General features: G+C 57.2%; 1 protein-coding gene across 13 annotated transcripts in view; it reads right to left on the reverse strand.

Moving 5' to 3' along the window:
* The window catches only part of JAKMIP3 (Janus kinase and microtubule interacting protein 3), a 71,886-nt gene that overhangs the window by 13,506 nt on the left and 32,448 nt on the right, over positions 1-25,932 (reverse strand). For 6 of the 13 annotated variants that reach the window (XM_081074027.1, XM_081074028.1, XM_081074031.1 and 3 more), the window contains exons 4-20: positions 20,742-20,957; positions 19,288-19,407; positions 18,389-18,535; positions 17,380-17,511; positions 16,071-16,106; positions 15,237-15,296; positions 13,753-13,881; positions 12,672-12,800; positions 10,221-10,304; positions 9,892-9,954; positions 7,378-7,476; positions 6,332-6,430; positions 6,179-6,238; positions 4,272-4,337; positions 3,377-3,445; positions 3,211-3,288; positions 546-749 (exon numbers count right to left, since the gene is read on the reverse strand). In XM_081074027.1, the coding sequence (XP_080930153.1) occupies positions 546-749; positions 3,211-3,288; positions 3,377-3,445; positions 4,272-4,337; positions 6,179-6,238; positions 6,332-6,430; positions 7,378-7,476; positions 9,892-9,954; positions 10,221-10,304; positions 12,672-12,800; positions 13,753-13,881; positions 15,237-15,296; positions 16,071-16,106; positions 17,380-17,511; positions 18,389-18,535; positions 19,288-19,407; positions 20,742-20,957 (1,791 nt within the window). The remainder of the gene's footprint in view (positions 1-545; positions 750-3,210; positions 3,289-3,376; positions 3,446-4,271; positions 4,338-6,178; positions 6,239-6,331; positions 6,431-7,377; positions 7,477-9,891; positions 9,955-10,220; positions 10,305-12,671; positions 12,801-13,752; positions 13,882-15,236; positions 15,297-16,070; positions 16,107-17,379; positions 17,512-18,388; positions 18,536-19,287; positions 19,408-20,741; positions 20,958-25,932) is intronic. The other 7 variants (XM_081074034.1, XM_081074032.1, XM_081074033.1 and 4 more) reach the window with 7 other exon arrangements.

Below are 25,932 nucleotides of genomic sequence, written 5' to 3' on the forward strand. Positions count from 1 at the left end.
GGGAACCTTGGCTTACTAGCTTCTCTGACCTTGCAAGTTAAGCCTTTTGCATTTGGGGAGTTCTGAACAGGGCACACATCCACGTTCCTTGCAGGCCACGCGGGACACACAAGGGAGTGGAGGCAAGTACCCCACACCAGGCTGTCCAGTCTGCCGGGGTCCCTCACGTCCCGTTAGAAACAGACTGAGAAGACCAGGGGCTGCTCCCAGCCCATGAGCGACGCTCCCCATGCACCTTCTCCACACCCTTACCCCTGAGGGAGGAGTCATGGAAGAAACCTGGCAGTCGGGGCTAGAGGCCTGGACAGTATGGCCCAGGAGGCTGGTGTGGAGGGGCAGGCAGTCCTGCAGGAGGGCCCACCATGGGCATGGCCTGGGAGGGTGTGGTCATTGGGGTGTCGCCATTTGGGGCGTGCTCATGGGGTTTGGTCATTGGCTGTGGCTATTGAAGGGCACAGCCCTGGGGTACCTGCCTCACAGGCCCTGCAGGGTCTCCAGGCATCAGGATCTGCCCCGCCCCAGCCCCGGCCCGGCCCCGCCCACACCTGCTGTGCCAGCTGCAGCAGCTCCATGCGCTCCCTCAGGATCTGGGCGTCCCGCTCCCGCAGCTCGCTCATGACCTGGCGCTTCCACTGCTCCACGGCCACCTGGAGCTGCTCACGCTCCTCCTCCGACAGTATCTCGGCCACTTTGGCTCCGGCCTCCTGCTGCAGGGCGTCGTACAGCATGGCCTCCAACTCCAGGATGTGCTGGCGGGAGGGGAGAGGTTAGTCCTCGCCCAGCGGGGGGCCGCGGCACCTGTCCTTCAGCGGTCATCTCCTGGCCACTCCACAGGGGGCATTTTTCTCCTGGGCCAGCTCAAATGGTGTCCCACAGAATGGACACAGAGTCCAGGAGTACTGCCCAGAGCGTTCCCTCCTACACGATTTTTAACGTGCAACAAAACGTCGGTGACAGAATTCTCATATCACTGTAGCTTTTGGGGAAGCATGGTTGGCGGATACGTGAGACCAGAGAGGGATGACAGCCCCTAAGGGCAGGCAGGGCAGGCAGGCGTCCCCTGAGAAAGGGACAGCTGACGAAGGTTCTCCCTTTGCTCACATCCTTCATCAGACCTGGGTTTGTGAGTCCCAAGGAAGGAGGTGGGCAGTCTGTGTGAAGTAAGGACAGAAGGGGTGAGCCCTTGACTGCCCAGCCTGTTCCCAGGAGGCCGGGCTTTTGTGTGATCAATGCTGCCTGTGGTGCGGTGAGTAGTGTCCCCAAAAAGATTCATTCAAGTCCCACCCCACACCAAGTGGGAGGGCCACCGAGTGCCACCCCAGGACTGAGGCACAGACATGGGGGGCAGCCTGCCCTGAAGAGCCACAGCACCCTTGAGGAGGCAGGACTGGGCCCCAAGGTCGCCCAGGTTCACCAGCTCACCTCGATGGCGGAGGCAACACTCTGGAGCCCTGGCCAGCTCTGCCCAGGCCTCGGCTGGTGGGCGGCTTCCACACAGACCGGGCAGAGGGGCGACTCTGAGGGGCCACTGTAGTCACCATGGGTCTCAGGGACCAGGCCTGGAGCGCCCCAGACCCCCTCACGAGAAGAACAGGACAAGTGGCAGCCCGGCCCCCACCTGGGGCTCCAGGGCAGGGCTGATGCCTGGGGGAGGACTGAGCTATGAACTGAGTGGGACGAGGGTGGGGACACGGTGACGAGGAAAGAGCTAAACGGGGCGTGCAGCTCACCCCTGTGCTGCCTTCCAGACACCCGATCATGACCGAGACCCAAACCGCCCTGAGTCCATACAAAGAGATTTCTGCTACGACTCAGGGGCCAGAAGCACACCTCCTACCAGTTCCTCAGGATTTTACAGTCTGATCCGGAGGATTTTAGAGCTTTCTCCTCTGCAAATTTTATTGAGGCAACCTTTGAAAAAACCAGATTCTCAAACTTCAGAAGCCCATCTTCCCATTAAAACTGTAACATCTTCAGAAATGAGTTTTTCCTTTTCTTCAAGCAAAATTATTATGAAAACTCCTTTGGGCTTAGTAGACATTTTAGGAAATGAAGAAAAAAAATACTTTTGGACTCCACTTATATTGTCCTTAACAGCCACAAAATAAACTGTCCCCAGCGGTCACAACAAGCTCATTGTCCACATCAACTGCCCCTTCTTAGAGCAGAAGAGCTTAGGGTACTTAGAAGCTCCACTCTACAATAACCACAGTGGAGTGTGGGGCTTAGAATTACCATCAAAGGGCTTCCCAGGAACCTGCCAGGGGATGTTGGTGACCCTCGCTCCACGGCCCTTTATTCTCCTAACTCTGGGACAGGAACTAATAAGGGGCTGAGTCACTGGCCTTAGGCCCCCCAGCTGGTGGTGGGGCAAGTTCCAGACCCCACACCTGCTTTCAGCCAATCCTCAGGCCACCTCACCTGACTTCTGGATAGTGTTTCCTGAACTAGCCCCTGACACACTCTGACTATAAGGATTGACAGTCTAGGCCAGGGGTGTCCAAACTTTTTTCAAAGTTTTTCACCAAGGGCCATATGCGGTAAAATACACAAACAGCCGGGGCACTCACTCGAGCTGAAGCACGTATTGCCTCACCTGGTTTATTTAAGTAAACTAAATATATTTTTGGAATTTGCTGCGGGCCAATTAACAATGGATCGCGGGCTGCAGTTTGGACACCCGTGGTCTCGGTGGGAGACAAAGGCACACACAGCCCAGGACTGTCCTGCAAGGTGACATTAATTTACAGGAATAACATTGCTAGAAAGGAAGTGTGGGCAGGTTCCTCAGTGGGGAGATGCTGTTTCCCACAGGCAGGTGGATATGACGTCTTAGACATGGGGGTGGGGAACAGAACAGGAACCTCCATATAATGACGTGACTTAAGCATTCGACTGTGTTCAGTTGATTAGTGAGCGAATCATTGTTCAATGAATTCTGTCTTACCAGCTCCTTTCAAAGGTGTGCCTGCACTCATGGGGTGAAGGGTTTGATGATGGCAGCAAGGCACCCTCGGAACTTGCCGAGCGACAGGGCTCCAGAGGGACAGGTGTGACCCCACACGGTCACACGGCGCCAAGGCTCTTCCCAGTCAAGGGTCTGAGGCCTGGCCCGCACAGTCCCGAGACACACCACTGGACATAGGAACACCTTTCCCATTTCTACCCCAAGTCCCCCCACCCGGGGTTGTGCAGCCATATTTCTCTTACCTTGTGAGCCCGGTCCAGGGTCTGCTTCCTGTAATCCAGCTCCTCATCCAGGTAGCACTTCTGTTTACTGAACAGCTCCTGAAACACAAGAGGAGCCGTGGTTCGGCCTCGGGCGCCCGACCGGGCGACTCTGTGCTGCCGGCCTCTTGGCAAGACACCCACCGACCTTCTCACTCTCCAGGTCAACCATCCTCCGCTGCAGGGCTGACTCCGTCTCTTCGATCTGCTGGAGCCACTGGACACAGAAAGAGCAGGTGACGGTAACCCTCAAGTCGCCACACAGGCACCAGAACCATCCCACCTCCCACGCTCCCTGGACACAGCCTGGGGACAGAGGGAGGCAGGTGGCCGCTGTCTTCCCCACTCTTCCTCTGGGAGGGGAGAGCTCCCCTCACTGGGAGTCACGGGCTCGGCTGGCACCGCAAGCTCTGTGTGCCCAGCGCGAGGCAGGGTCCAGGCCCCAGCCCACACCCTGCCTGGTCTCCTGGGAGTCTGTCCCCCACCCCCTCACCTATGAGCTCTGCCAGGAGATGAAGGACGGGGTCCTGTTCTCCCCCAGTCCTGGCCCCTGAACCCCTACGTGATGGAATACCCCTTCCTGTTGTAGGCCTAAAGGACGGCGTGCTGACAGCAGCCTAGTGTGCTCCAGTCAGCTTCCGGCTGTGGGGTGGGACCAGCAGCAGGCTGATGGCCCTGGGAGCAGGGAAGCTGGTGGCTGAGAAGCACAGGTGGGCTGGGCAGCTCCCAGAGGAGGGTCCTGGCAGGTCAAATAGAATACTGATGGCTTTATAGACCCACCACACCTCCTGGCCTTCGGAGGGGAAACTGAGGCAGGGCTGGTATTGGGGCAAGGTCTGGCTAAATCTGTCATTTGCAAACATGCATGGTGGGTGCTGTTTGATCAGAGCGTGGCAGACCTCCCAAGGAGGATAGGATCAGCAGACTCCCCTCTCCCTGTGACCCCTCCTCCCAGGAAGAGCATTTTCTCTGAGCTGAGCAGAAGAAGGACACCTGCAGGGAGCCTGGTCAGCTCCCAGGAGCACCCACACTGTCACTGTTACCTTTTCAGCTAAAGTCAGAACTGTCCTGGCTTGTATGACGACCACTTGCTCCTCATTGGTCAGATTCTGCGGCCGAAAGCAGAATACACATATAGTCAGAGTCTGGGCCTTCCCGGGCAGCTGGGACGAATGATGGGTGGGAGGTGGGGCTGAATGACAGGAGCATGATGGGGTTCAATGATGGGTCACGGTGGGATTGAGTGATGGGTGCTTAGGGGGGCTGATGTGACAGGAGCAGGGTGGTGGGGCTGGGGCCACAGCTAAGGACGCCTTTACTAAGATGCCCCCCCAGGAGTCTGTGATACCCTCTACTCTTGACCCTGTTCACTCTGGGGTACACTGTCCCTTTTGTCCTCTCTCATCCTTTCACTGCTGGTCACCATGATGGTCTACGTTCGCCCACCAAGGCAGAATTGTGCAGGTGGGGCAGCGTATCAACAGGCAGGCAGTGATATAGGCACCCCATTCTCTGTCCCTGCCCCCATCTTTGTTTAAAGTGAGCTCTCTGCATATGCAGGCCTGCATTGGCACTTACAAATGTGGAGCAAAGGTAAAACACGCATAGCTGTGGAATGGTCCCCACGTCTGATGTTTCTTCCTTATTTCTGCATGTCTTATTCCTGTCTCATCCCAAGGAGCCCAACTGGGTGCTCCCGCCAGGGCGGTGACTCTCAGACCCCACCTGCCACCTTTATGAGTGCCAGGGCGGGAGCTGGGCTGTCCCCACTGCTAGGCCCAACTTGTGGGACAGACAGGAAGGGGTAGGAAGGGCATGGGGGGCAGTGACTGACTGCTGTAGGCACAGAGGCAGGCTCTGTCCATGGGACACGTTGCACCCCAGCTCGGGTGTGGTGCTGGGGCTGGGGTCGGGTGCCCCCATCCCTCCTGCCTTCAGGGAAACTTATGCCAGGCTGCATGAGTGCCTGGTGTGCGTGTGCGTGTGCGTGAGAGAGAGAGAGAGAGAGAGAGAGAGAGAGAGAGAGAGAGAGAGAGAGAGAGAGAGAGATTGCATGCATTTGTTTTCTTTTCTTTCTCCTCCAACTGCATGCAGTGCACTAATTTGATGAAGTGCTTCGCTCTTTCTTGAGAGCAGTGGCCATGATGGGGAGCCGCGGTGCCTCAGGACAGCTGCAGCCCACATGCCTGTTAGCACCCTTTGGTGGGGGAAGTTCTGGGCTGTGCAGTGGGGCTGCCACCCAGTGCACTCAAGCCCCCCATTGGGCAGGTGGGCTCAACAAGTGCAGGACGATGGCTGGATGGAGGACGGAGGATGGACGGAAGATAAATGGACAAAGGATGGAGGATGGAGGATGGATGGATGGACAGAGGACGGAGGGGGGTGAAGAGGAGCAGTCACGTTTTCCACTCAGTAATTAGAATCGCTTTGAGGAGTCTGCTGTAGCAATTGGAACTCGGCCTTAAATGAGATTTGAGGATTGTTTATGGGCTCTTTCCCTCCTCCAACACCAAGGACATGAGAACCCCTAGAGTCTGGAGTGTCTAAGGCACCCACGGGCCACAGCCCCACCCCGCCGAGGGTGTGGAGGAGAGAAGGACTGAGAGGGATTGCAGACACTGAGCACTTGTGGCCCGAGTGTGTCTGCCAAGGAGTCGGGTGAGCACAGCAGGGGCTTCCCACCCAGGCAGAGCAGGGGCCCCACCCCCGCCGGGCTTCGGGGTGCTGGTCGCCACCCCCGCAGGTGCAGGATCAACTTGAGAAAGGAACAGAATGTCTCCCAAATCCAGGGACGGTCTCAAGCAGCTCTGGCCACCAGGAGGGTGCAGCCGGGGAGGGCAGCCTGTGGCAGGTCTGCAGTGGGACTCACAGGGGCCCCTGGACCACGGAGGACTGGGGCTTCGGGGCGCTCAGCACGAGGAGGCATGCACAAGTCAGGAGAGCAACATACACTTACGGCGTTGTCCCCCAAGATGTCCAGCTTCTTCATCAGCTCTGTGACCAGGATGTCCTGGAGGCAGAGACAAGGGACACGCGGCAGGTAAGCGCCAGCCGGGCAGTGCTGGGCGTGGGCAGGCAGGGCACAGCTGGGGCAGGGGGTTACCGTCACGCCTTCCGCCTCGCAGTACGCCTGGAGGGGGCTCTTGCCGTCCACGAAGGGGGTGTGGTGGAAGTTGATGGCGGGCGACTTCCTCTCCCTCTCCTAGACAGAAAGCAAGGCTGGGCCGAGGCGGCGGTTCCCTCCCTTCTCCTCCCTCCATGGAGGCTGTGCTGGGGGTGGCCCAGGGAACATGGTGAAGCCACAGAGGCCACCAAACATGCTCAGCACAGTGTTTGTGAAAATGAAGCTCTGGCCACAGAAGCAGCGGCCCCAGAAGATGGTCCCTGGACCAATGCCGACCGGAGCAGAATCCTCCAGCCCAGACGGCCCTTGGGCTCGCTCGTCCAGCATGGGGATGGTCACACATGGGGGGTGGGGGTTCACAACCTTCCTGCCACCCAGGGAGGTGGATGGGAGGACCCTAAGGGGCAGCTCCATCTGGACTCAACCCACTTCCTCAGTGGGCAAGTGGGGACCCCATGCCCCACATCTCAGGTGGGCTAGGACTCCAGGAAATAAGCCAGGTGGAAATTCGGGAGCAGAAGAACAGCAAGCAAAGCTGGGTCAAGTCATATGAGAGGATGGTCAACCCTCCAGCAAGGGTCATGACCTCCTTGTTGCCAGGTGTGCTGAACGGGAGCCCTGGAGCTGTGTGCGGGCGGCCAGCAGGTGGGTACCAGCCCAAGTCACTGCCTTCCGGCCTCAAAGTGGACCTCATGTCCCATCCACCCTCTCAGGGGAGAGTGGCCGGTGGAAGGTGAGCGCAGCCAAGAGGCTCTCCAGGCCCTGCTGGACCCTTTCCAAGGGAGCCTCGCCCCTGCCCCCACCCCTGCAGCAGGCCTAGGGCACAGCAGAACGCGAGGGTCAGGACAGCGGAGCCCAGGAGAAGGGCAGCTGGTCACTGCATGGTACCCTCATACAGAGAGATGTGCCCTTTCCAACCGGCCTTTTGGGTCGTGTGCAAAGGCTCGTGTGTGTCAGGAAGGCCATGTATGCGGGCAACCACACTCACACCTCCTCTCACGCCCAGCTTCCCACCCGCCCTGCACCTCCAGCTCCAGGATCCGGAATTCCAGCAGCTCGTTTTGGTCTTTCCCATCCTGGACCTCATGTTTTAACCGAGCCTCTTCTGTCTCCATATGTTTAATCTATAAAATAGAAGATGGACGAGACACTGGAGGTCACGTGAGGTCAACTCCCTGGCTTTCCCGACAGCTGCCAGTGGTCAGCGGGGACAGTGAGCCGCCTGAGTGCCTGGCCAGAGCCCTCACTCCAACATGGGTCTGTGTGGGTCCCCCCAGTGAGCCTGGGTGAGCCCTACCCCTCATCTAATGGGCTGGTGCAGCGGGCGCAAGAGGTAAGATGTCCCCACGTGGCCCCTACCTCGCCAATAGCCTGAGCAGCGCTCCTTGAAGCCCAGGGTGGCCCAGAGTCTCAGGGACAGTGTCTGGAGGAGGGGCCATGTCCTGTGGCTGCCTGGTGACCGTCCAGAACTGACTTCACTAATTAAGGGACTGTTTCCACATCAAGACTGACAAAGGAACCTAATGTGTGAAGCCCACACCTTTCAAAGGGCAGTCACGACATAGCCCACAGCGTGTGTCCCCAGTGGCACCCGGAGGACAGAGAAACAAACACACCAGGAGAGAGTCCACCGTGGGCAGGTGGCTTGGCCCCCCTCAGCTGAACTTATGGGCTGAAGAGCCTGCTCTGATGCTTAGAGGACGGTCTGACGGACCAGGAGCGTCTCCTCGGAGGGAGCTGGTGCCATTAGCGGTGGGTATTTCCACACTGCCGCATGTCACCCTGAACAGCGGGGGCTGTGACCCCTCGGCCATCATACCAGAGAAAAATCACAGGTTTTAAATGGGCGTGCAAGAGTTTAAATGTGCATGTGAGTGTTTGCGTGTACCCGGGAGCATTTCTGTGTATGTGTGCACGTGTGTTTAAGTGTACACACAAGCCTTTATGTGTGCATGTGAGTGTTATGTGTACAGGTGCACGTTTAAGTGTGCTCATGAGTATTCATTCATATACAAACATTTGTGTGCACACGCGTGTTTAAGTGGACACAAGCTTTCAAGTGTGCACGTGAATGCTTTTGTGTGCATTTTAGTGTGCGTGTTTAAGTGTTTAAGTGTCCACAAGAGTGTTTAAGTGTCCTCATGAGTGTTTGTGTGGACACAAGAGTGTTGTGCAAGTGTGCATATGAGTTGTGTGCACACAGGAGCGTTTGCATGTGCATACGTGCATTTCTGGGCACACATGACTGTTTGCATGTGCATGTGAGTGCCACAGGAACAGCTCATTACGGTATGTGTAGAGGGTCCACAGGAAGCACGTAGGTGTCACTCACCATTCAAGATGTGACAGCACCCAGAGCATGGCCCCATGTGGGGTTGACGGCCCCGGTGGGGCACGACTGGCCTTTGGCCATGGCTTGATTTGGAGGCTGCGGGTCTGCGTGGAGCACAGTTTGATGGCCCACATCAGGTTCTTGAGCTCATGGCCACCTGGACTACCTGCAGAAGGGCTGGCCTGCCAGGGAAGGCACTATCTTCTCTGCCTGTCACCTGCCTGTGGACAAGGCCAGCTGCTGGTGGGGAAGGGTCCCAAGCAGCCCCTGTCACCAAGGCATGGTGCTGGCAGCGCGATCTGTGAGGCCCCGGTGGCTGTTCTGCCTCTGGATGTGTGGCCACTGCCACCTCCCGCCTCCCCACATGACCTGGCCCAGAAGTTCCAGGCCCTACGCACTCGGATGGCCACCAACTGCCTAGGTCTAATCTGACAAACCTGCAGCCCCAGTCTGCAGCCCCAGGGGACAGATTGGACTTGGGGGATTGGGTGCTGTAGAGGGAGATGGCCCAGGATGGACATCTAGCCTGGGATGGCCAGCTTGGGGAGCGTGTGGTGGCCCCTTATTCAGGCCACTCCTGAGACAGCCCAGCCATGCACCCTGATTCTGACCCATCTGACATCTGATCAAGTCTTCCAGCCCACAAAGCCCAGCCTAGGGGTGGGGGTGATGGATGGCAGCACTTTGGAGGGCTCTTATTATCCACAGGCCAGGAGAGCTCATAACTGGGCAGCAGCAGGTGAAGCCGTGCTTTTGTCACACATGTGCTCACACTTGTTCGGCAGTGACAGACACCAAAGCCCGGTCTCCTGTACACCTGAGGGGCTCTGCCCAGGACCATCGGCTCTGAGGACCATTGTGCGGAGTGGAGTTCCCTGGCCCAGTGGCTTCTGGTTGGGATGATTCCAGTGGTTTCGAAAAGGCAACTCTTTCAGAGTTTTTCTAACCATCACCAACCACGGAACCCATCAGCGTGACCAGGCACGGATCGAGGATCTGCTAGGGACACTGGGCTCTGCCTGGATCCAGGTGCCTCCTTCCGGGCTGCCTGAGAGGGGGCAACCGCAGAAGTGAGAAGCACAGAAGGCCCGGTGGGGCCGTCCGCCCCGCCCGGCACGGCAGGGACCCCGCACTTCCAGGACCGAGGGTGGGGGATTCCCGCTTTCCTGGGACCCAGCCAGACTCCCGGGCGATGGGCTGGCCGCACCTTGTCTACCAGCTCTTGGTTTCTCCGATACAGTGCTTGCTTCTCTTCAATCCACTTCATATCCTTGAAAATGGAATGAAATGCAGAAATAAGTACACTGCGGGTAAAGTCATGGAGCCAATTTCCAAGTCACGGCTCGGCAGAGCAGAGGCTCTGACCAGAGCACTTCACACAGGCTCTGAAGTGAGCGCCTAGTGCCAGCTGGTACCACACGGCTGGGGACAAGCCAGGACTTCACCCAGCTCCAGGAGGGTCCTGGAGACTGAGCAGGAGGGGACAGGCCTGCCTCAGCCGGACCCCACGTGGCCCCTGCTGCCTGCGGCACTCACCCGCCCCTGCTCAGCCAGGGCCTTCTCCAGGTCCTCTATCCTGGTCTGTGCCCTCTGCACTTCTGCTTGGAGCTGCTCACGGGTCTGTAGGACGGGAGGAGACAGACATCAAATTTTTCCTAGGAGCCAGGACAGTCCCACGGCAGGACCCAGAGGACAGCCTGCCCGCTGGTTCGGCTATTGGAGACGCGGCCGTAGGCAAAGTCAGCCCCACTCGGATTCCAGGGTGATCTGTGGTTCATTCTGAGGGGCTGTTAGGGAATATCTAACAGGTGACGAGGACGGCTGGGCCTGCTGGGTGCTGCAAAGGGCGTCTTTCCAGTTCCTGGATGACAGTCACGATCACACCCAGACGGCGCGTGTGGCTGGTCAGCCCCCCACACCCAAGGACGCCTCCCTTGGGGCACCGGTGCCCTCTGCCGGGCCTGGTTCCCTCCTTTTCCGCCTGTGCCTTCACTTACCCTCCTTCCCCCATCCTGCCCCTTATTCAGAAGACGGCCACAAACCCCATCTGGGCTTCTGGGGGGTGCCAACCGCTTTCCTGTGTGTTAATTCCCTCTCAGGTCTAAACCATGCGGTGCTTTACCCTGATGGGTGCCCCTGCTCCCCCGAGAACAGCTTCCAGGGTAGATGAGAGCATTTGGGGCCCTGGGGCCCTCCTGTGGTCTGTGGGCCCTGGATCTGCCTTCTGACCCCCCCACCCGTCTTCCTCCCCACACCACCTTCCGCCCCCTTCTCCGCCTCCTCCCTCCCTGAGGGCCTGAGGGAATAACAGCAACGCCTTCATGAGAATCTGGGGCAGGGGCTGGGGTGGAGGGGTCCAGTGAGTCAGCACCCGTGTTTCAGGAGGAGGCTCAGGCCCGGGTGGGGTGGCAGCTGCCCACAGTCAGGAGCACGTGCAGGAAGGGCTGTGCCCGCCCCGTGCCCACCCTCACTTTAGGGGTTCCTTGACTTGTGCAGTGAGGGACACCATCTCCAGCTTTAATACAGAGTCTGACTGCATGGGAATGTCACTTTTAAAAAAATGCAGTTTGGACATTTTTACTCTCTAGTCCAAAATACTCTCAGTTTTCTTGTTTGTTTTTGTGTGGGTTCTCTGGTACCCAACAGGATAAAGGGGAACAGGTTCTTCCAGCTTCCAAACAGTCACAGCAGCTGCCCCTCTCTGGCCACCAAGAAGGGGCTCGGCCAGTCCCGCTCGGCTGCCTGGGCCACTGGGCTCCAGGAGTATGAAGAGGGACTGTCACGCCCCCTTCTCCAAGGTCAGGGCAAGAACTAAGCACATCAGTGGGGGAGGGAACATTTAAAGTTCCCTATTAGAAAAAAAAGTCCCTTCCATTTTCATCTCTCCTTTTCAGGCCAGAGGAAGGCAGGTTGCTGGCTGGCAGGTGAGCCAAGCTCCACAGGAAGGGGTCGCAGGGGAGGAGTCTGCCACCACCGTTTTCAGGACAGGTGCCCTCGCTGAACCGTCAGGAGGAAACCCACCTAAGTGACCTGGCGGTCGAGGGTGAGAGGACTGAGGCCTGTGGCTCCAGAGGCAGCTCCAGAGGGGGCTCTGCGGACGCTGTCCCCTGGTCCCCTGGTCCCCAGAGGCCCATGCTCTGCCCAGCCAGTCACACTGAGTCACACACTCATGGGACCATGGCCTTGTGCCCTGCAGGGTGGTCGGGGAAGCAGAGCCGACCCACACCCCCCCAAGCTGCTGGCTTAGGAGAGCCCTTCCTTACATGGGACTGTGGCCTGTCACCCTGCATGGCGCCTGTCAGCTCTGGCAGGTCCGGGAGGCAGTCAGGGAGTCCGAGAGGCTTTAGGTATGGTGGTGTGGGAGCCCCTTACCACAGCCTCCCCGAGCAGCCAGCAGTTCCCACCTCCCCAGACAGGACTCGAGACGTGTGCACCCCCCACTTCATCCAGGGAAACAGGGTACAGGAGGGACATCCATCTGCTCCCGGCTGGGCCTGCCCAGACAAGCACGGGGTGAGGTGGGCACAGCATCTGAGCTCAGAGCGAGGTGGATGGATAAGTAAGCTCGGCAAGTTGCAAAACCTGAGCTCAAACGCTGACCCTCCCTCACCTTCTTGCCTCGGTTACGGGAGAGCTGCCTATAAGCTCCTCTGCCAGGTTTGCAAAAAAGGTGACGTCACCTTCAAGGAGCCTCGGGCCCCATGCCCCCCACTCTGGGCCTGGAGCAGGATAAGCTTGCTCTCTGGACAGCCATCAGCACACCTGTGCCGGCACCGCTCGGGGCAGGTCCCACCCAATGAGCTGACCACAGCACCAGCTTCCCGAACCTGGTTCTTAATTGCCTTGGGGAGCATCACCAGACGACATTAAGTGCGGGAGAGAAGGGCCCCTCAGGAAGGTGGAGCCACTGAGCCCCTGCTGGCCAGGGGTCAAGCAGGGAGGTGCCGGGTGGGGGCTGGAACGTGGTGGAATGGGAGTCAGTTAGACCTTAACTTCTCGCTCTGCGTCCAGCGTCCCTCCGACCTGCTCCTGTAACAAGGCGTATGCGCGCTGCAGAGCCTGGTACTCCATGGTCAGCTGCCGGAACCTCAGCTCAGTCTCCTCCTTGGCCATACCCTGGGGGCGCACGACACACCAGTTAGTGCCCAGACTCGGCCTGGGGCGGACAGATGGCCGAGCTGGCGGTTGAGGTCAGGGTGAGCCTCGTGGGGCAGCAGCTGGGGGCCCAGCTGGGCTTCCACCCGCTGGTCAGGCCACCCTGACCCGGCCCCTCCTCCCTGAGCAGGCTCACCTGAGGTCCCGCTTGCCCAAATAAGCTGGCCGCATTCCTCCCCACTGCTCCCCACTGCAGGCCCCTTCCTGCACAGGGACCCCCAATACCTCCTTCTGGCTGCAATGACACCTCCCACTGGACCCTGAAGGGGTCTCTGCTCAGAGGACAAGCAGAGTTCTGCGTGGGAGCGCGGCTGTTTCCAGGAGCAACCAGACCCTGGGACCCTAACCTAGCCCAGCGCCCCCAGCCCGTTCTGCTCCCCTAAAGTTGCTGGTGGGAGCTCCGGCTGTGTCTGAGATCTGTAAGCAGGTCCATGGCCTTGGGGCATCCACCAGACCTGAGGGGGTGGGCACCCTGGCCTCAGAGCCCCCTGGGCCTGGTCAGGCTGTGGCCCAGCAGCCATTGCTTGTTCCGGTCAGCACAGGCTCAAACGGCCCGTGTTTGAGGTGGCCTCCTTCTGGAAGGGACCAGCAGGGGGACACCCTGGCCATGTTTCTATTGGAGACAAAGCCTGTGCCGCCCCAGCATGTCCCCTTGGTCATGCTGCTGCCCCCGGGCCGGAGGCTCAGACCTCCCCGTGCAGCCCTTTGGGAGGGGGAGCTCTCTGCACCTCCATACTGATGGGGTGAAGCCTGGGCGTGCCCTCAGAGGCAGGGGGTGTTTCTCAGAGTGCAAACCCACGACTGTTAGGGTCCCGGCCGTGAGGACCACCAGGCTCCTCTCCAGGGAGCCGCGCGAGGCCCGATGCTCCGCCCCCCCTCACCCCCCCAGACTCTGCCGCGGCCTCTGGGTTACCTCCTGTAGGTCGTCGTCGGGGGTGCACGGGGTCTGGTCTGTCCTGTCTGTGTGGTACGAGACGGAAGAGCCATCGGACTCCAAGGAGGCTTCCTCATCGTACCCAAAGAAGGTCTCCACGATGACCGGCTTCGGACAGAAGGGCCGCCTCAGTCCAAACCCAGATGGGCGACCGGCCAGCGCGGGGGCCCCTGGGTCGTTCCCGCCCCTCCTGCGCTGCCTGGCCACACCCCAGCTCTCAGAGTCCCTGCCTGGGTCTGCTCCAGCCCCCCGCCCTCAGGCCAAGGGGCCTTCTGGAAGTGGGACTGGAGTTCTGTGGAGACACAGTCCACCTTCACGGTGGGGACGCGCTCTGCAGATCCCAGGGCAGTGGCGCTGAACTGCCACCGTGCAGATGGCATGACATGGGACCGACAGTGAGCACTAGTCCAGCATTCAACACTTGGCCACTTGTCCAGTTGTCTAGTTGTTGTGTTTTCAAAAGTATCATCCTTGGCAAATTGGAATAAAAATGGAAACAAGAGCAAAGCAGGTGCCTAACTAGCATGAGGGCCACCTGAGGGGACGCCTCAAGGCTCCCCTCTAATTCCGGCATCCCAGGCTCCCCTCCCCCAGGCTGCTTCCAGTTCCAGCTCATGGAAGTTCCACTGGCCACAGGGTTCTCAGAGGCCACCAACCTCTGGCCCTCGGCACCGAGCTCGGCCAGCTCATGGAAGTGCCACTCACGGCGGTAGGGCCCAGGTGGACAGAGCAGAACTCCTGCAGCCGGTCCACTCTGCTAGAATGGAGCTGTCGGGTCCCAGCCTCGGATAACCTCTGAACACCTGAGACAACTGACGCCCTCTCATGTCTCCTAGGGGCCCTTCTGAGAGCCCCATGAGCTGCGAGTGGCGCCCAATGAGTATCTGATCGCCCGCATGGGGACACTGCTGATGGTTCAGAAGCCAAACGAAAACACACATGCTTTGCAAAAGCAGGACGCAAGCCAGGTCCTTTGGAATTGTCTCCCAAATCCTCTGATAGAAATCGCAGTTTTACCCAAAAGGACCGTGCTGCACAGAGGTTACCCCAGGTCTGCCAGGTGGCTTGAGTGGGGCCTGTGGACACAGGACACAGCCTGCACTGCGGTGGTGGCCAGACAGTGTGATGGGGGCCAGCTGTGTGGGCACAGGGCACAGAGTGTGGCCCTCAGGACCGTGTGATCCAGGAAGGTCCCTGCACAGGGCAGCAGGACAGCCAGTGTCCCGGGGCTGACCCCTGCTCACCACATGGCAGACCTCTCGGAAATTTGAAAGAAATAAGGTTGGATTTTTAAATTTATAAACAGAGTATTTACTTAGCAGCCTGTTTCTGTTCTTTCACAGCTACAATTTTTAGAAGGAATAAAATCATTTTCTCTTCTCCCGCAGAGGAAGAGGTCCACTCGTAGGGGGCACTCGGGACACACGTGTCACGTGCAGGCACGCTGGCAGTCCCTCACTTACCTTGGGGATCTTTGCCATTTTCTTCCTTTGTTTCCGGTATCTCAAAAGCTTGTCACGCTCCTGCAAGAGCCAGTTGAAGAGATTCTCTGAGTAATTGAAGAGCTCTGTCCGTTTCAAATACACACTTTAATGTTCCTGTGTTGTCATTCGACTGGACGTACAGGGTAACTTCAAACCGGCACACTGCCCACACGGCCACAGCCGCACAGGGCGTGTGCTCTGCAGCTGGAGACAGCACGTCTCGTGACCACCGTTCAGGTGCCCATCACGCTCAGCCATCCTCCAGCCCCTTCATGTCTATGGTGGTGGTTGGGGTGCCCTGTGCGGGGCAGGGCATGTGAACGGCACACACAGAAATGGGACTGGAGGAGACCGGTAACAGCCCAGCCCCTGCAGACTCTCTGAGCAGATGTGCACATGTTGGACACGGACCCCACAAATGCCTAAGGAGACCAATGACTGCTTCTCTCCAGGGAGCTCGGCTGCACTTTTGTGACCGTGACAGTGTAGGCCCAGACTGCAGGTCTGTCCTGCGGCGCTCAGAAACCTGGGGTGGGGGAAGTGCCCCCAACAGGGCTTCATCTGACCCCCGCATGGATAGTTGGTGTAATAGTGAGAGGAGCTGGGAGCCGCCACAGGCCACCAGGGCATGGATGGGCGTTCTCAGTCACCTGGGCAAAACCTCTGGGCAGGCAGCACAGTGGTCACAAAATCCACCCTCTGCTGACACTGCCACTTCTGTCTGCACTGGAAGGAGTCACTAGCATAGGTGGGGTCCCAGGGACAATGCAGAGGAAAGGGGTGTGAGGACAGGGGGTGCCAAGTGGTACTTACTAACACGCTCTTCACATAACCAGCCGTTTCCAGGGTCTAGGAAGAGAGGACAGCATGCTGGAGAATTCGAGCATGACCCTTCCTCCCAGGACCCGCAGAGGCCGTCCCACACCCAGAATCGGTCGCTCCCCCACTACCCTGAGGGTCTGACTTATCCGAAAGGCCCTTCCTCCCTTCCTGAGCTGATCCCCCAGAGGCACCGTGACCTGTGGGCACACCCAGGGGCCATCAGTTCAGGGCGACTGGGCCTTCTGGAAACGAGATAATGTGTTATTGACATCCTCCTTTTCCTGTTCCCTCCTAAGTTCTTATTACTGTGGGCACTGTCACGGTGTCCCTGAATGAGATCTCAGCTCCCAGGCACGGTCGGGGCAGGCTACTTGGGTGAGGTCCCACCCCACAGCTTGTGGGGGACATGGGCATTTGTCTGTCCCATCTCATGTTACTTTGGGGCAACTCCAATCATCGAAACAAGACAGGCCAGCACTCTGGCCACGTGCCACACCAGTGACAGAGAGGGGTGCTGCTGTCCCTCCTGCTGTGCGAGGACACAGAATGACCAGGGCAGCTCGTTCTGAAGTGATCTGACCAGAACGAGTTGGGGTCCCACCGAGAAGCAGAGGACCCCAAATCAGGATAATGGAAGGAGGGTTTGATGAAGGACAATTTGCAAAATTGTGCTGGGGGCATCAGGGGACAGGGACAGGGCAGTGTAGCCGGCTGGCTGGGGCCACAGAATAGATGTCCACGTCTTAATCCCAGAACGTGGGACTTTGAGCTTCTTTGGAAATAGGGTGGTTGCAGATGGGATTAATTTAGGGATCTTGAGATGAGACCATCCTGGATTAGGGCGGGCAAGTGCCCTTAGAGAGAAGAGGAAACGGGAGCAGGGGGGAGAGAAGGGAGGGACACAGAGAGAAGGCCCCTGAAGACAGAGACTGGAGTGGTGAGGCCTGGTGGCAAGGGCAGGTCGTCTCCTTGAGCTCTCAGGGGGGCGCCGTCCTGACGGCACCTGGGTCTTGGATTCTGGCCTCCAGAACTGAGAGGAGACAAGGTGCTGCGGTTTTAAGCCCCCAGCCGCTGTCACGGTGACACAGAACCTAACTGGCTGCGCTTCAGCTGCTGAAAACCCTGGTCCACGGCGGTGAGAGGACGCAGAGTTTGAGGGCAGGGCCGCCTCCAGCATGAGCACAGTGCAGGGACCCAGCCCAAGCAGACCCCAGGGGGGTGTAACCTCGGGGGGCAGCAGGGTACAGAGAGGGGAGAGGAGCAGGACCCAGACCGAGGGGAACACCTTGCGCCCAGTCACCTTGGAAAGCTCGTCTATGAGGCCCTGCTGCTCCACAATTTGCAGCTTCAAGAAGTCAATCTCTCGTTCATCTTGACTTTGATCCAGGTCGTTCAAGGAACTGGGTCTCCTTATGGTCCTGACTCTGTGTCTCTGAAAAACCAGCCAGACCGTGTCACAAGGGCCAGAGGGAATGGTCCAACCAGGTGATAGGGGACTAGGGTCCTCCCTCTCAGCCTGCAGGCGCCCACACAGACCTGCCACTGCTCCCCTGCTGGCTATGGGCAACGGGGTCCCCTGCTCTGACCTTGGAGCAGTCCAGCTGCAGAGCCCAGGGAAACTGTGGCTGTGTCCTGGCTCATCCCCAAAGTGGGGTCAGAGCTGTGAGGCCTGGGCTCAGTGCCCATGGGGAAAACTCTGCACCCCAAAAATGAGAGAGTTGTCCATGCCAGTTCACACCCCACTGCCTTTTCTAAACTTAGAGTGTGAAAAGAAGGGGTTTCTGGAGAGTGGGGTGTGGGGGAGCACGCCTGCCCACCGGCCACATCTGCTGAGTTTGGGGTAAACTCGCACTCATGGCCTCTGGGGCCCCCGAGGCCAGAAGGAACACACAAGACATCAGCTAGTGGGCCCGGCAGGAGCAGAACCTCTCCTGGCCCCAGGCCTGGCTTGCTAGTTCCTTTCCCTCCCACGGCCAGTGCCCTAGGCTCTCACTCCCTCTGACGTGTTCAGAGTTGGAAGATGGCATGGGGGTGGGAGGGTGTGACATGCTCAGCGACTTCCCTGCTCTGTTTTGCTTCCACCTGTCACTCCCCTAGGTAGGCACCTGTGACACTTGCCTTCAAGCACCCAGACCCTTGTCTAAGGCCCTCTCTCCCAGGGAGCGGGCCTGTGGCACTTCCTGTCCCCACAAACTAGTGAGACAGAAGGCCTGGCCTTGTCAAGCCTCCTGCCTGAGAAACAGAGGATTTGCTGCTGGTGCAGATGAAGCGCCGCCTGCTGGCCTGATAAGCCTGTCAGGGTCCCTTACCATTTCTATGTTCTCCTGGGTGACAAATTTTAGCTTGTTTTCCATTCGACGTAAAGTGTGAGACAGATCCTCGTTTTTCCGAGTGAGGCGTTTGTTTTTATCCAGCAATGGCTTGTACTGACTCTCAGCTTCTCTTAAACGCTTTAACTGAAAGACAAAGTTAATTACAAAGATGTTTTGTTTTTGTTTTTGTTTTTGTTTAGTGGTGACAGCAGGTCACCATACAGAGTCAGCAAACTGAGCAGAACAAGCTTGGGGAACAGGGAAGTGTCACAGTCGGGGGGCCGTCAGAGCTGGGTAAACTTGCCTGGGCCCAGGGCTCTTTGAAAAGCTCTCCCAGGGAGACACAAGTCAGTGGGAAATCTCAGCAGCTGAAAAGGACTAACAGTGATGGCGCCACGGAAGGGTGAGTCCTCACACATCCCAGATAACACGCAGAACTGGGGGCACTCTTTCCCAATAATGCAGCGCAGGAATCAGCCAAGCAGCACTTGAGGCCCACGTCTGGTGCCCCGCGTGGTTTTGTTGATAAAGTTTTATTGGAAACAGTCAAGAGTCCTAGACGCAAGCCCCACCCTTGTCACCACCACTCCTTTCCACGGGGAATTTTGGAAGTGGACATCCCAGCGCCCCTCCCACTGCAGTCATAAGCCCATCCCATCCAGAAGACCCCCGTCCGCAGGCTTAGCCCCGCCCCGTCCGCAGGCCTAGCCCCGCCCCGCCCCGCCCACGTCCCAGCCAAGCCCCGCCCACGTCCCAGCCAAGCCCCGCCCCGCCCCGCCCACGTCCCAGCCAAGCCCCGCCCACGTCCCAGCCAAGCCCCGCCCCGCCCCGCCCACGTCCCAGCCAAGCCCCGCCCACGTCCCAGCCAAGCCCCGCCCCTACGCCTCCGGCCTCACCAGCTCGTTCCTTTCTTCCGACAGCAAGGCATTGCGGTCCTCCAGTTTCCGAATGATCGCACTCAGCTCCGCAATTTTAAGTTGGAAGCGCCGAGCATCCTTTTCGTCTAACTGCTGTTCCTGAAACAAGAATCCACTGCAAATAACTGTTGGTCGACACATAGAAACCTTTGCAAATCACAACATGCCACAGAAACCACGTGGTGATCGCCCAAGGTTTGAGTGACAGCCTCGTGGCTCGGCAAACTGCACGATGGGGGCAGAAGGCAGGAGCAGACATGTCCAGGAGAATGCAAATGGGGAGGGCGAGGGCGTGCAAATGCAGGGACCCCCAAGTGTGGGTGATCTCAGAAATATCGGAAGCAAGCCCATGCTTTCCTTGGCCACTGCTGCCTGCCCCCTTCAGGGTCTGCCCTGCGATGCCGCCAGGAGGTCATTTCCTAGTAGTACAAGGTGAGCACGGGAAACGATATTCAACTTAAGTCTCCCAAAGTTGGTTTCCCAAGAAGTGCGCCCCTCCGGTCGCGTTTCTGAAAGGTCACTTTTTTAAGTCCTGAAATTTCACTGAAAAATCAGTGAAACATCCGAGGCTGTCCCTGGAGGAAGGAAGTGCAGTCTGTTCAGTGCATTGCCTGAGCGGGGGCTGGTTCTCGTTTAGGTTATGAAAGCTTATAAGATGTCATCTCCTAGCCTTGAAATGCCTTTGTCCTGGGGCTGGCTCAGCTCACACACGGTTTTGTCCTAAAGCAAACACACGCGCGTCCAGGACTGAGGAATGGTTCCTCATCCAGCAGGTGCAGGAGAGGCCAGGGAACCGACCAGAAGGACCTCACGGAGGGTCCGTGAAATTTAGACCCCCCCCCAATTTCCCAGAACCACTCCAGCGGGCTCTGAATGAGGAACAGTAATGAGATGGATGGTGTCATGGCCGTGAGGTCGTCGGCTGCCCCGTGCCATCGTGGCAGGCCAAGGAGAAGCAGGAGAGTGTTCATGGTCACATGAAAAGCAGGCAGGAGGCGAGTGGCGAAATCACTGCTCGAGGGTTGAAGCCAGGATGAGAGCAGGGAGCCAGTCTTCCCAGCCGAAGGAAAAACCCATGCGTGGACATGGAAGCAGCACAGCGTTGTCTCCCACCAGCCCAGGGCAGGAGCCTGTCCCAGCAAGTACCAGGGACCCTTTGCAATCTGGGGCCCAGCCACTCAGGTGGGTTCCAGCTAGAAGCCAAAGCCTGGGAAGGAGGGGGCGCGGGGTGGTCCATGACACCCCGTAAAGTAGTGCCACAGCACAGTAGCAAGGAAGGGAGGGGCGCAGAGACTCTGCCCTCTCAGCCAAGCCAGAAAGCAGAGGACTCCAGGGTCTGGCTGGCAGGCGCAGACTTCACGGCGTGCCCAGGGCGGGAGATCTGTGCTGTGGGCATGGGCTCTGGGCCCGCGGGTGGAGCGGGAGGTGCTTACAGGGCTTGCTGAGGGCTCTGAGGCGTCTCCTGCACCACTTGCATAAGGAACTTCCCGCCTGGGGCTGCCCAGGTGCCGATCGGCCTCTTTGACCTGCGACAGCTGCTCATCTAAAGCCTCTTTTTGGAGCTGCAGTCTCTGAGCATGCCCGGCTTGAACCCCTAACTCTCTCTCCAGCACGTAGACTGCTCTGTCCTTAAATTTTATCTCCTCCATCTACAAGGAGAACAGAACACAATCACAGACAGGCAGGGTGCAGATCTGCAGTTACCATAGGAACAAGCAGAATGCACAAGCACGAGGAGGGGCCCCCATGCAACAGCCCTGCCAATCCTGCGGCGTCTGGGCTTCCAGAGGCCTGGAGGGGGAGCGGGAGCCCCACTGCTAGGCTGCAGCGTCATGCCCTGTCAGGGCTGGCCGCTGCCTTGCAGGTCAGACCTGCTGGTACAATGGGTTCCTGGCACCATGTACCCTTCCCACCCCAACCCCCAATCTGGCAGGACCACGCCTCCCATGCTGCCCTGTGGGGTCTCTTAGGTAACAGGGCAGGGGGGCTGGAGTCATCTGGCTGGATCCAGGGGGCCACCTCCACCTCCAGCTCCTGCTGAGTGAGGGGCAGAGTGTGGGCGGGTCTCCCTGAGTTCCCTGCACCCCACCAATAGGAGGGTATAACGAAGAAGTTCCTCTTAGAGCAGGTGGGCCGTGACTGGGGAGAAGGGGCAGCACGGTCTGGAAGGCCCTCGCAGCCTCTCCTGTCCACTCCGAGGGGCACCTAGCCTGGGCAGGTGTGTGGAGCCAGTACTCCGCCTCCTTGCTCTGAGGTGTGGACAGGAAGCAGGGTGCTGCCCCACTGTTTGCAGACAGAGCTGCAGTTTTAATTAATGGGGCTTTCAGCTAAGGCTGGGGGCGTGGGGGCCCTGGACAAGCAGCTCCAGACAGGAAGGCAGGCATGCCCAGTGCGCCTGACCCACCCAGGCCCCCATGGGCCGCAGGGCTGGTGGCTGTGGGGGCCACAACCCTTACCACCCCACTAAATTGCAGCACTACTGTGCTCAACCTCAAACAGCTGGAGAAACCACCTGTCTCCCAGCCCCTCCTCCAGGTGGCCACAGGTGCTTCGGCCACAGTGGGGCTCCACCCTTGGAGGGGAGGGCAGGACCCACCCCAGACAGAAGGAGGTGCCATGGGTGTGGCGTCATTGCAGATAGCACCGGATTTATAAGAAGCCTCAGTTTAAAACATATTTGCAAACAGAGCAGGATAGGACATCTCCCTGCTCTGGTTGCTGTTTAAGCTTAAAATAAGCTAATAAACCAGCCACCTGCTGAGGTCAGCTTGGAAACAAAAAGGTGACACGTCTAATTAGCCCCGATCACAGAATTCATGGGCAAGCGATGAACTGAACAGAATAAAAGAAATCCTTAATTGCTAAATTCCCATTTACTGGAATACAGAAATGCAGAAAGAGGCAACACAGTCAATTAGTGTAAACAAAGAGGCCAGTGAAAATAAAATCAGATTAATAAGCCGCAATATTCTGTGGTCTAACATTTGCACTGTTACACACAGGTACTTTAGAAACATGTTTCTTTCATCAGGAAACAAGAAAATCAGTCACTATGCACACATCCCACTGAACTCAGCGATTTAAGCAGATGGTTTGGACCAGAAGCCAACCTCCCTGAGAAGTCACCCACACGTGTCACGTAACGTAGCTGAGTTACAGAGTCGTTCAGATGTTGGGTTTGGGAGCTGTCCACAAAGGAAAGAGGAGGACGGTTGTTCCACAGGCAGAGTTTGATTGTTTAAAGATGGAAAACTCAGTTTCAGATCAGTGAGTGTCTCCCGGGGGGAAATCCTAAGGCCGTGGGTCTCGCGCACAGTGTCTGCCCCCCCACACCCCCGCTCCAAGTTCTCAGCCGAGTGCATTTCTCTACATCGTCTTCTAGTCACACACCGCTTACCGACAGGGACACATTCTGAGAAATGCATTGTGAGGCGATTCTGTCGTCCTGCGAGTGTCACAGAGGCCTGGACACAAACGTGGACGGCACAGCCCCCCCACACACACCTGGGCCGTATGGCACAGCCCGCGGTTCCTGGGCCACGGCCGGCACAGCACGTCACTGTACCCAGTCCTGCAGGCACCTGTATCACGATGGTACCACACAGGAACAATAGGCTATAACAGATAAAGGACGGCCCACTACACAGGACACCCGCTGGGAGTGGAGTCTGCAGGACTGGAGTTGATCTGGGGGGTGAGTGTGACGGCCTGGGACGCAGCCGTGCGCAGCTGTGGACTTTGTGACACTGCTCACTTAGGCCACACTCCATTCAGTTACAGTTCTCTTTCTTTAGTAATAAATTAGCTTCAGCTTACTGTAACTTTTACTTTATAAACATTGTTAATTTTAACGCTATGACTCTTGTAGGCACACTTAGCTTAAAATGCACATTGTACAGCTGTACAAAAAATTTTCTTTCTTTATATTTTTATTTCATATATATGTGTGTGTGTGTGTGTGTGTGTGTTTGTGTATATATATATAATTTTTTTTAAGGAGGGCGCAGCTCACAGGGGTCCATGTGGGTATGGAACCGGCAACCTTGGTGCTGTTAACACCACGCTCTAACCAACTCAGTTAACAGGCCACGTCTTCTTTCTTTATATTCTTATTCTTTAAGCTTTTTATCCACTAAAATTAAGAAAAAAATTTTTAACTTTTTGGTTAAGTCCTAAGACACAGACACACACAGTAGCCTCGCCCTCCACCGGGTCAGGGTCATAATGTCACTGTCTCCACGTCCACATCCTGTCCCCTGGAAGGTCTCAGGGGCAGTGACACCCATGGAGCTGTTGTTCCCTGTGACAACACAGCCTTCTTCTGGAACACCCTCTGGAGGGCCTGCCTGAGACTCTTTTTGAGGAGGTGTCACTCTTTTTAGAAATATGTCCAGAATGGTTTGCTTGGTTTCTTTTCTTTTCTTTTCTTTTTGCATTGTCGATTTGCTTATAAACAGATAACACACCATGAACGGTCCTCTCTATTACGAAAACCTTTCTGTGTTGGGGCCACATTTTTGGACTTTTTAAGGAGCCTGCTGAGGTCTACGAAGCGTCTGCTAAACCCTCACTGTGAGTGTTCTTGGGGGTTCGTCTTCTTTGTCTCCTGCAGTTTCCTCTTCTCCTGCCTCGTCAGGCGTGTGGCCCTGTTCCCGTCCCACCAACCCCTGGTTAGACGTCTCCTCAGGGACCCCTCTAGGAGCTCCCCGAGGCCACCCTCATCCACACCAGGTCAAGGCGTTTGCCATCTCTGCCACAGCCCCGGGGACGTTTGCAGCTCCTGCTCCTTCGCAAACCCTTTGAAATCATGGATGAGCTTCTTGATGTCTTTGTCCAGACGCCACTCCTACAGTCCTTGGTGACGTGGCCCCAAGAGCCCGAGCAGGGCTCTCGATGCCGTCAGAGAGGTTGTGGTCCTTCCAGAACTGCGTCCGTGTCCTCTCAGCATCCTTCTCAGGGGCAGCAACAGCCTGGCCGCGCAGTGGCCTTAAAAGCTGCTATAATTCTCAGACCCCCTGGTTGGTCAGAGGTGGTGTTTGGAGGGAGAAACACAACTGTGACATTGGGAGCAAGGTCACTGATAAAAGGAGGGTATCTGGGAGCATTACCAACAAGAAATAAAATCTTGAAAGGTATGTTATTGTCCACACAGCACTTCTCCATTTCGCTGGTGTAGCAGCAATTCGGGAGGGCTGCCTGGAAGCGGAGCTGTGCCGTCCGTGCCTCCTGACTGGCACTGAGTGCTGTCTGACATGCTTGAAGGCCCCGGGGTTCTCAGATCACAAAGGGTCTCAGTTTGCAGCCTGCAGCACTGCCCCCAGGCAAGACTGTCATCCTGTGTGTGAAAGCCCCCAAACCTGGCACTGACTTGGCCTCCTTCTGGATGAAAAGTCATTCAGGTCTGTTTCTAAAACAGGGTGGTTTCATGCAGACTGCATATTTGCTCTGGCGAGTAATTTTCCTCCACAACGAGCTGATCCAGAGTGTCCCAAAATTCCTCAGCTGCCTTCACATCAGCACTCGTAGTCTGACCACTCCCTTCCATGTCATGGAATGAATGAGGATTCCTGATTCGTTTAAACCCTCCAGAGCTAGCAGCAAGCTCAGAATCATGGCCAAGTCCAGACTTTTTCTCAACATCACAGACTAATTTTTGCTTTGGCTGCGATCGTCATGGTGCTGAGAGGGATACGCTTCTGTGCCTGGTCTTCAGTCAAGGTCATTAGAAGTTTCTCCGTGTCTCACTTAGGCCCTTCTCGAATTTGTGTTCGTCTTGTTACCTTCAATGAAGCAGCTCCTTTAACAGCTCTGTCACTTTGTTCCTGGTCAGAATGGTAGCTGTGGTGGTGTGGGCTGTGCCTGGCTGGTGAGCAGCAACCATCACTGACCTCCCACCTTCGCAGTCCTTAGTCACTTTAATTTTGTTTCCAGGGCGATCACTCAGTGATCCTCTTACTCAGTGATCCTCTCACTCAGTGGCCTTACTGGCAACATTAGCACAGATTTTGTGTTTCGGGGCCATGATGAACCAAACAAGATGAGATTCCATCCACCACAAGAGAAAATGACGCACTCAGGAGACACCGTGAACAGGAGATGACGGAGGCGGCTGCTGGCCTAACACTGCCCACGGTCTCACAGCAAACTCTTTGTAAGGACCGTGTTTCCCCGGAAATAAGACCGGGTCTTGCATTAAGCTTTGCTCCAAAAGACGCATTAGAGCTTACGCGTCATCAGCGGGTGTCATCTGGAAAAAGCATGCTGGGGCTTATTTTCCGGTTAGGGCTTATTTTCGGGGAAACACGGTAGAAAGTGCACACTCTAAAATAACGATAAAAAGTATAGTAAATACATAAACCGGTGACATGGTCGTTTGTCATCATCATCCAGTGTCATGTTCTGAACACAGCTGTACTTCCCCACAAAGGGCAACGCACACACGTGAGCAACGGGTTCCACTCCTATGTTGCTATGGCTACAACATCACTAGGAGGTGGGGATTTCCCAGCTCCACTGTAATCTGACGGGACCCCTGCCATCTGTGCCTGCCGGCCATCGTTGACCAAAATGTCCTCATGTGGCTGTGACTGTCCTGTAGACCGCGAAGGCCCGTCTGTGAAGGAG

This window comes from Rhinolophus hipposideros, assembly GCF_964194185.1.
Source record: "Rhinolophus hipposideros genome assembly, chromosome: 15".
Classification (NCBI taxonomy): Eukaryota; Metazoa; Chordata; class Mammalia; order Chiroptera; family Rhinolophidae; genus Rhinolophus; species Rhinolophus hipposideros.